This window comes from Theropithecus gelada, chromosome 14 (genome assembly GCF_003255815.1).
Source record: "Theropithecus gelada isolate Dixy chromosome 14, Tgel_1.0, whole genome shotgun sequence".
Taxonomy (NCBI): Eukaryota; Metazoa; Chordata; class Mammalia; order Primates; family Cercopithecidae; genus Theropithecus; species Theropithecus gelada.
In genome coordinates, this window is record NC_037682.1 from 11,565,999 (window position 1) to 11,575,713 (window position 9,715).

General features: G+C 51.9%; 2 protein-coding genes across 7 annotated transcripts in view; one reads left to right on the top strand and one right to left on the bottom strand.

Moving 5' to 3' along the window:
- Positions 1 to 2,516: 2,516 nt before the first annotated feature.
- The window catches only part of BSCL2 (BSCL2, seipin lipid droplet biogenesis associated), a 23,457-nt gene continuing 16,258 nt past the window's right edge, over positions 2,517 to 9,715 (top strand). For 2 of the 6 annotated variants that reach the window (XM_025357515.1, XM_025357517.1), the window contains exons 1-3: positions 2,517 to 3,738; positions 5,561 to 5,776; positions 7,272 to 7,588. In XM_025357515.1, coding sequence (XP_025213300.1) covers positions 5,690 to 5,776; positions 7,272 to 7,588 — 404 coding nt within the window. In that variant the 5' untranslated portion in view covers positions 2,517 to 3,738; positions 5,561 to 5,689. Of the gene's footprint in view, positions 3,739 to 5,160; positions 5,777 to 6,566; positions 6,687 to 7,271; positions 7,589 to 9,715 lie in introns of those variants that run through there. The other 4 variants (XM_025357514.1, XM_025357516.1, XM_025357518.1 and 1 more) reach the window with 2 other exon arrangements.
- Positions 3,680 to 5,291, bottom strand: GNG3 (G protein subunit gamma 3). Its single transcript, XM_025357524.1, has 3 exons — positions 4,959 to 5,291; positions 4,479 to 4,578; positions 3,680 to 4,198 (listed from the first exon to the last, which is right to left on the bottom strand). Exons 2-3 carry the CDS (start codon positions 4,575 to 4,577, stop codon positions 4,070 to 4,072), a joined length of 228 nt encoding a protein of 75 aa, XP_025213309.1. The 5' UTR covers position 4,578; positions 4,959 to 5,291; the 3' UTR covers positions 3,680 to 4,069.

A 9,715-nucleotide genomic window follows, 5' to 3' on the forward strand; every position in this document is an offset into this window, starting at 1 on the left:
CCCTATCTCCTGTGGCTGCACTGACTGGGGCGGAGGGTGTCATTGGGTTATTTATTCATGTTTTAATGCCTCTTTCTCAGGTTGCATGGGCTCCAACCAAGGAGGACTCTCTTGAATGGTGGCTGCCGTTCCCTCCCTATTCTACCATGCCTTCACTTGGGAGCCAGCCATGCAGTCAGTTGACATGGGTGGGTAGTTATTAGTCTTATTTAGTGCTTGCGTAGGCCAAGAGTTGAGCCATTGAAGTATAAGAAAATAAATTATAACTCATGACCTTTGTATTTGGTCTATGCAAAAACCAGTTGGATGCTTGAAGTTAAAGTGTAAAGTTCCGTTGTGGAGCCAAATAAGTATATGAATAATTACTGCTAGGGGGAAAGCCCACTCATCCAACAGAAGTTTGATGGGGGTTATTTTCCAGTGAATTTGGAGAATGAGACAGTAACTTAAATTTACAACAGCATCATTGCTTTTTTTTTTTTTTTTTTTTTTTGAGACGGATCCTCGCTCCGTTACCTAGGCTGGAGTGCAGTGGCACGCACTCTGTTCACTGCAACCTCAGCCTCCTGGGTTCAAGCGATTTTTCTGCTTCAGTCTCCCAAGTAGCTAGGACTACACATGTGTGCCACCAGGCCCAGCTAATTTTTTTTTTTCTAGTAAAGACAGGGTTTTACCATATTGGCCAGGCTGGTCTCGAACTCCTGACCTCGTGATCTGCCCGCCTTGGTCTCCCAAAGTGCTGGGATTACAGGTGTGAGCCACCGCTCCCAGCCACCATTTATTAGCACTGAACTGATCCTAACAGCGGTTTCTAATAAATGGTCAGGGTCTTAAAGCTCAGATACCACAACTCATGACACCCAGTGTTCTGAAGGAGTAGTAGTATTGATATAGATACTGCTCTAAGTCCCACCTTCTATGTGACACAGATTCAGATACCTGGGTTTACGGCTTTGTACCCTTTAGGCCACCCTTGATTTTGGTAGCCATCTATTCTTTTTTTTTTTTTTTTGAGACGGAGTCTGGCTCTGTCGTCCAGGCTGGAGTGCAGTGGCCGGATCTCAGCTCACTGCAAGCTCCGCCTCCCGGGTTTACGCCATTCTCCTGCCTCAGCCTCCCGAGTAGCTGGGACTACAGGCGCCCGCCACCTCGCCCGGCTAGTTTTTGTATTTTTTAGTAGAGACGGGGTTTCACCGTGTTAGCCAGGATGGTCTCGATCTCCTGACCTCGTGATTCGCCCGTCTCGGCCTCCCAAAGTGCTGGGATTACAGGCTTGAGCCACCGCGCCCGGCCGCCATCTATTCTTTAGAACATTTAAAGTTGCTGTTACAGCTAATTAATCATTTTTTTAAGTGGTTAATCATAGCTCATACCTGGTCTCTAGTAACTTCTTAAACCCCTTTTTCCCAACTAGTGCTGCAGCCTTGCAGTTATCATCTGATGGGTAGGAACATAGAGTGTGCAGAAAAACTGAAGAGAGGCGCTTTGTTTTTTCGTTGTTGTTTTTTTTTTTTTTTTTTGAGATGGAGTTTCGCTCTTGTTGCCCAGGCTGGAGTGCAGTGGCGCGATCTCGGCTCACCGCATCCTCTGCCTCCCTGGTTCAAGTGATTCCCTACCTCGGCCTCCCAAAAAGCTGGGATTACAGGTACCCGCCACCACACTGGCTAATTTTTGTATTTTTAGTAGAGACGGTTTCCACCATGTTGGCCAGGCTGGTCTGGAACTCCTGACCTCAGATGATCTGCCCGCCTCGGCATCCCAAAGTGCTGGGATTACAGGTGTGAGCCACCACACCTGGCCCAACAGCGGCTTTTTTAAAAATCAAGGTTACATTTATTAAACACTCCAATTTTGTTTTTTGTTTTTTGTTTTTTTTTTAAATCATGTCTGAGCTGTTGTGGAAAATTTGACTTACTCCCCTGGAATTTGCCCAACACCGTGATACAGTGGGGACGAGGAAGCAAGGTGCTTGGTCCCTGCCATTGCCGCATTTGTCATTTAAGCATGTACAGTACAATCCATTCATTGGGTATTTGGGTGCCTGATATGTGCCATTGTCAGGATACAGGGATTAAAACGGATCTGATTAATCCTTCCTGGAATTTTCACTGTGCCAAGAAGGAACTGAGGCTCCTCCTCAACAGAATGGGGGTAGGATCCCACTCCAGGAGGGCAAACTTTTCTGTTTGTTCATCTCTAGGATGAGGGAATTAATTAGAAGCTCTCCAGGACTTAGAGCTCAGAAGTTGCCATCAGCAGTAAAAAGCTGCTTGGGAGTCCCTGGAATTCATGAAAATATCCTTAGGAGGAGGCTAAGTTCAGTTGCTGATGATAACACCCTTTCTTCCTTTGGTTTCCTCTCTCCACTTTGCTGTCTTCTGTGCAAAGGTACCTGGAAGCTGGAAGTAATCAGCTGTCCTTACTATTTCAAAGCAGCCTCCCTTCCCAAAGTATATCCAGGCACAAAACAGCTAGCCCAGACTTTTCCTCAGAAGGATGCGTCCCTGAGTTTAGGGGACCTTGACTCTACGAGGAGCACACATACTGGGATTGTTACGTTCTTTGCTTTGGCCCTGGTGCCATCTCGGCTCTGTGCACCCTTGGAAGGAAAAGAGTCTAGAAGGCATTCTGGTGTTCGTCAACCTCCGCCATGTTTGAGTCCTGGAGATGACCATGACATGTTAAGCCTTAAGTTTGGTCCTTGCCCAAACAGCATGCTGGACTCCCGCAAGGCACATTAGGCGTGGGGCCACAGCTTTCTGGCTGATGTGGCTGAGTCGGCCTAAGGGGAAAATGAAAGTAAAAACAAGCCCCAGTTCTACTAGGAAACCCAAACTGAGCAATTTCAGGCTTATCCAGCTCCTGGGAAGACCAGAAAGCGACTGAGGAGCGGTGCACCGAGACGGACATCGCTGGGGGTTAACCCCCCGCCGCTAATATTTCCGCTCCAAAGCTTGGCAAGATGTAGAAACCTAGATTCCCTTGCAAGATCCACGCGACCAGCGTCGGCCACACTGTGCTTCCTGGGGTCCCCTTGTTTAGTGATTCTTCGTTATGGCCGCCCGTGTGCCTTCGGCTTAATGGGGAGGACATCGAAATTCCGATTTCAGGGTCGCAGGGCGCGGGCCCCGACTTGGAGAAGGAAGGGGCAGCCATTTTGAGACCAGAAGAGGGTGGAAGGGACCATATTGAGAACGCCGGTTCCCTGGGGGCCGCCATTTTAAGAGACGCCCTGTACGGTAAACTCCTTGACGTGGGGGCCGCCATGTTGGTACGGCCATCTTGGAATGGGAGCGGCTGTGGGCGCAGCCATCTTAGATATAAAACCGGCTCCAGTCGGGGTAACTGAAGCCAAGCTCCGCCCCTCCCCCTCTAAGAGTTCCTCTGCTGTACGACTGCACTCCCGCACCCTCCCCTAAATCCACCCTCTTCGGCCTGTTTACCTTTTAACTTGGCTTCGTTGCACGTTTGTGTGTGTGTGTTTGTTCTCCGCAGCCTCTTGAGCGTCTGTTGTACTTAATTCTTCCACTGTGGACGCTCTCTCGCGCCCGCCATCCCCCGACCCGGCTTTTCTCCGATCCTTGACAATGTCTAGCCTGTTTTGATTGGTTCTATTCCCTGGGTATGGCAGATCTATTGCTTGATGATCCTCTCCCCCCAAGAATTCTAACACAGGAGCTGTCCTGAGGCTCTGGATGACTTTATTCTTCAAATGGCTTTACTCTCCAGTAGCTCCAGGTGAGACTGAGAGCTAGAACCTGGCCCATCCCTCTCTCCATTGTCTGAGCGGGTCATCAAAGGAAGTGGGCAGGACGCTGGCAGTCTGACGGGGCCCTGCTGTGGGTGGAGCAAAGGGTGCCTCATATCTCTGGGGTGCTTGGGGTCGGCCACAAAGGTGGAAGGAAATGGGGTCGACAGATGAGGGTGGGCCTTGTGCTTCAGATAACCTCACATGGTCAGGCAAGGGTTAGGGATGGGATGCAGGGAGCCTCAGGGGCTCACAATTACCGACCTAAGGAAGGGCCCAGGAGAGGGAAAAGGGAAGAGTTGTGAGAAGGGACAGGGGAGCTCAGAGGAGAGCACAGAAGAACTTCTTCTCCCGGAAGGGGTTCTCCGAAGTGGGCACAGGGGTGATGAGGGGATCCTCACAGGCGTGGGCATCACAGTAAGTCATCAGGTCTGCGGCTGCCTTGGACACCTGGGACAGCCAGGAGGGGTACTGTTAGCCAGGACCTCTAAAGGGGATTGCAGCCTCCCTCCCCAAATGGGTTCTCTTTTGCCATCTCCAGGGCTCCTTATGACTGTCTTATTCCTCATCCCCCACAGAGACCTGGGGACAGCTCTCTGCAGGGCCCCAGACTCCTCCCCTGACCTCAGGGAGTGCAGGAAAGAACGCATCTCTTATCCTGAGCTTTGGGAACCTGCAGCACAGCACGGCCTGGCCAACTAATGGGAGAGCCAGCCAGGGTCCCACCTACCTTTATCCGGCACAAGCTGGCTTCAATCTTAAGCTGTTCCACCATCTTGCGTGCTTGCCCAATACTCATAGTGCTGTTCACTGGGGTCTCACCTTTCATCCTGGAAAAAAAGAGGGACCTCTCAGGGAACCGTCTCAGCTGGAGGCCCTCCTCCATGCTCACTCCACACCAACCTTTACAAGGCTGTGGTCATACCCCAATATTTTGTTTCCCTCCTATCCTCCTCCTCCTCCAGTGGACTGTCTCATCCCTGTATTCCTCATGGAAAAAATAGGGTGGGATGAGGTGCTCCCCAAACTCCCTCATGGCCTGGGCCACAGATCGTTAAACCTTACACAAATGATGTAAGACTTTTCAGCCCTTCAAACCATGTGTGTTCCCAGCTCTGAAGACCTCAACCAACCCTGATGAGGAGGGTACATCACCTCTATCTGCTCCAGTGAGCCCCAGCAGGAGAAAAACAGGCTGTTACCTACTCACCTAAAGCCACAAGCAGCAGTAGCAGACCTGGGTGTAGGGTCAGTGGAGGGTACCAAAACCTTCTGCCTGAGATGGGTGCCCCACCCTGCAGGGAGTTGCAGCTGAAAGTATCTGATGCAGAAGCAGTGACTATAGGCAAGGAGGCCACTGAGGAGGGTCAGGCCAGAGGTCCGTCCAGGACTGGTCTCAGTTTCTGCAGCTGAAGCACTGCCTGGATGGCTGGTACCTGAAGGATGAAGGATGCTAGAAGGAGCTGCTCAGATCCTGGAACATACCAACTGCCTGGCCAGTGGGGGAGCCTAGCTGCCTGCATCCCCTGCGCACACCCCCGCTGTCGCTGGTTCACTGCCTGCCCCTCCCCCATTGCAGGCATCCTGAGTCTGGGCTAGAGCCCTCCCCAACAGAGCTGAGGCCAAGGCCGACTCCCCCTCTCAAATGGGGTGGTCTGGGCCTATGACAGCCCCTGCAGTGGAGTCTGTACTGGCTGCGGGGGACCCTGCTCATTTGAAAATCTGACATCAGCTGGGCAGTCGCCCCCCTCCTTCCTTCCTCCCTCTACCCTGACACAGCACTTAGCACCTGAATCTTCGTTTCTCTCCCAGGGACCCTCCATTTTCCATATCCAGGAAAATGTGATGCGCCACAGGTATCAGCGTCTGGATTGCCACTTCACATCTTAGCCACAAGTGACTCAGTGGAAGATCCAGAGGCAGCAGAGGCTCGTCAGGAAGATGTCTACAGAAAAGGTAGACCAAAAGGAGGAAGCTGGGGAAAAAGAGGTGTGCGGAGACCAGATCAAAGGACCGGACAAAGAGGAGGTAGGAGGACTTGTGGGGACAGTCAGCAGAAATATACTGGAAATAGGTGGGCTGGCGTGAAGTAGGGGGTGGTGGATTGGTTTGAAGAATTTCATTCATTTTGAATAGATTACTTCCCATGCCCGCAACAGTGTGCAAAGATGTACACAACACTGGCCTTGCCCTCTGAAGGACTTTATCTGGGGTAATAGACGTCTACAAAATAGAAGATACCACTTGCCAAAAGCTAGTCTAGATAATGTGCTGTGGGGACTCTGAAGACTGCATCCAGTTAGGGTGAGAGAAGGTCCACAAAACGCGGAGCTGAAATGCTACCACGCTGGGAACAGGGGACTAATCTGCCTGCGCAACAACGCAGGAGGCCCAGGTTGCCGCAGACTGCAACATGCTCTAGGCGAATGCCCCCGCCTTAGATGCCTAGGGGCTGTGGGCGATAAAAATCAGCGCCAACTGGATGACCGTCTCACTTGCCCGCTTAGCCGGTGAAATGGCCTGTGGTGAAGGTGTGCACAGAGGGATGTGATTGCAGTCTCGAGGGAGGGCCAAGCGGAGGCTGCAGTCAGCGCATCCCCTGGGGCATATCTTGGGGCCTGCAGGGAGGCAGGCGTCTTTCCCCTTTGGTCATGGTAACCGGAGGCAAACCTGCCGCACAGAAAGCCAGCGGCGAGCGCAGGGAGACGCCAGCCTCGCAGCCGGTGAAGGCTCCGCCCCGCTGCGCCGGACGCCGCGCTGAACCCCGCCCTGGGCCGAAGCCCCGCCTCCCAGGGCTACCAAAGCGGCTGCCGGAGAGGGGCGGGACTTCCCCGGGAGCCGGAAGTCCCGTCTCACGGTTGCCCTGGCAGCGCGCGAGGCTGGTGAGTCGGTCGCCCTGTGGCAGCCGGCCGGCTGGTTTCCATGGTTGCACGATTAGGTAGGGGCTCCGGGCGCTTTGCCCACCCCTCGAGCCGGAGGGGACTGGCGGGAAGCGGCAGTTGGCTGCAGGGCGCTCCGCCTGGCGTGGGGCGCAGTCGTATCGGAGAGCGAGCTCAGCTCGAGGCGGAGAGGAGAAACTCGGGAAGCAATTGTGGCTACTCTTGGGCTACTGGTTTCAAGTCTGGCCGTATGACCTTAGGCAAGTCGCACATTCTCTTCGTGCAGCTGCCTAGCAGTGTGGATTCAGTATCACCGTGTGTGTGAAGCTCTTTGTAAGAATTGTAAGGTGCTCATTCTTTGTTACATAGCTGTGAATGAGTATCAAGGTGGTTTGTCCCAGAATCAAATGCCTGGAGAAGGAATTCCACTGAGGAGATCTAGCACTGGGCGGGAGGGAACACAGTGGAGGAAAGGGAAGGGATAATTGGCTGAGTGGCACAATCATTTGGAGAAAGGCCGTATATATGAAACAGTGACTTTGCTATCCTGCTATCTCTCGTTCCTCAAAGCCAGTCCAGTAAGCTTTTTTGTCCCCACTTCCCTGGGGAAAGGAGTCACTCTTTTCCCCCCTCTCTCTTTCCAGGAACCACCACCTCCTGCATCCCATGGCCAGGGGTGGCGTCCAGGTGGCAAAGCAGCTAGGAACGCAAGGCCTGAACCTGGGGCCAGACACCCTGCTCTCCCGGCCATGGTCAACGATCCTCCAGTACCTGCCTTACTGTGGGCCCAGGAAGTGGGCCAAGTCTTGGCAGGCCGTGCCCGCAGGCTGCTGCTGCAGTTTGGGGTGCTCTTCTGCACCATCCTCCTCTTGCTCTGGGTGTCTGTCTTCCTCTATGGCTCCTTCTACTATTCCTACATGCCGACGGTCAGCCACCTCAGCCCGGTGCATTTCTACTACAGGTGAGAGGGGCGTTCTAGCAAAATAGAGGACTCCTATAGGAATTGTAGGGCCCTTGGAGCTCAGTTCAATCCCCTCATTTACAGATAAGGAAAACTGGAGCCAGGTGTGCTTACAGGACTTCTCAACTTTGACAGCGCAAGGCTAGATTTGGGTTGCCAGGGCTAGGGTTCTAGTTCTCCCTCTGATTACTGAAATCTAGTTTAAAAAAAAGAAAAAGGAAAAAAAATCCACTTCTATCATTATGACGATCAATTCTATTTTGGTTGGATCACTCCTCTCTAAGGGCCAATGTAGAATTTTGAGCCAACTCAACCCCTTAGTGCAGAACCAACCTGGCTTTCAGGAGCTATTAGGAAAGCAGTAGTTTGCCTTTTACATTACTGCCTCCCAGTGAAGGAGTGGCCTGCCCCTCCACACCTGTGGGTGTTTCTCATCAGGTGGGACAAAAGACTGAGAAAAGATGCCGGGAGGGCGCGGTGATTCATGCCTGTAATCCCAGCACTTTGGGAGGCCGAGGGTGGGGGGGCGTGGATCACGAGGTTAGGAGTTCGAGACCATCCTGGCTAACACGGTGAAACCCCGTCTCTACTAAAAATACAAAAAATTAGCCGGGCGCAGTGGCGGGCGCCTGTAGTCCCAGCTATTCGGGAGGCTGAGGCAGGAGAATGGCGTGAACCCTGGAGGCAAAGATTGCAGTGAGCTGAGATCGCACCACTGCGCTCCAGCCTGGGTGAAAGAGTGAGATTCCATCTCAAAAAAAAAAAAAAAAAAAGAAAAGAGACACAAAGTATAGAGAAAGAAAAGTGGGCCCAGGGGACCCGCACTCAGCATTAGGAGGACCTGCACTGGTCTCTGAGTTCCCTCAGTATTTATTGATAATTATCTCTACCTCTCGAAGAGGGGGATGTGGCAGGACAATAGGGTAATAGTGGGGAGAGGGTCAGCAGGAAAACATGTCAACAAAGATCTCTTTCATAAACAAGGTTAAGAAAAGGTGCTGTGCCTTGATGTGCACCTATACAAACATCTCAGCGCATTAAAGAGCAGTATTGCCACTAGCATGTCTCACCTCCAGCCCTAAGGCGGTTTTCTCCTATCTCAGTAAATAGAATGTACAATCAGGTTTTACATTCCATTGCCCAGGGAGGAGCAGGAGACAGATGCCTTCCTCTTACCACAACTGCAAAGAGACCTTCCATCTTTTACTAATCCTCCTCAGCACAGACCCTTTATGGGTGTCAGGCTTGGGGGACGGTCAGGTCTTTCCCTTCCACAGGGCCATATCTCAGGCTATCACATGGGGAGAAACCTTGGACAATACCTGGCTTTCCTAGGCAGAGGTCCCTGTGGCCTTCCACAATGTATTGTGTCCCTGGGTACTTGAGATTAGAGAATGGTGATGACTTTTAACAAGCATACTGCCTTCAAGCACTTTTTTTTTTTTTTGAGGCGGAGTCTTCACTCTGTCGCCCAGGCTGGAGTGCAGTGGCACCATCTCGGCTCACTGCAAGCTCCGCCTCCCGGGTTCACGCCATTCTCCTGCCTCAGCCTCCCGAGTAGCTGGGACTACAGGCGCCCGCCACCGTGCCCGGCTAATTTTTTGTATTTTAGTAGAGACGGGGTTTCACCGTGTTAGCCAGGATGGTCTCAATCTCCTGACCTCGTGATCTGCCCACCTCGGCCTCCCAAAGTGCAGGGATTACAGGCGTGAGCCACCGCGCCCGGCCTCAAGCACTTTTTTAACAAAGCACATCCTGCATAGCCCTAAATCTGTTAAACCTTGCGTCAACACAGTGCATGTCTCTGCGAGCACAGTGTTGGGGCTAGGGTTACAGATTAACAGCATCTCAAGGCAGAAGAATTTTTTCTTAGTACAGAACAAAATGGAGTCTCTTATGTCTACTTCTTTCTACATAGACACAGTAACAGTCTGATCTCTCTTTTCCCCACACCCAGTCCCTGAAAGTCTGCTGCACAATAGAGATTATGGAAACATAAGATGAGTAGGTGCATAAATTTGCCTCCCAGAGTCTTGCCTCTTGACTGGCCCCTTAGTTCCTTCCCATTTTACAAACCCTAACAAATGCCAAATTCTCTCTCTCTTTTTTTTTTTTTTTTTTTTTTTT

Excerpts from the sequence above, each read along its gene's own strand:
- GNG3 (XM_025357524.1), bottom strand. The coding sequence starts at position 4,577 with ATGAAAGGTGAGACCCCAGTGAACAGCACTATGAGTATTGGGCAAGCA. Across the intron at positions 4,199-4,478 it reads CCAGCTTGTGCCGGATAAAG|GTGTCCAAGGCAGCCGCAGA; the intron begins GTAGGTGGGACC and ends TGGCTGTCCCAG.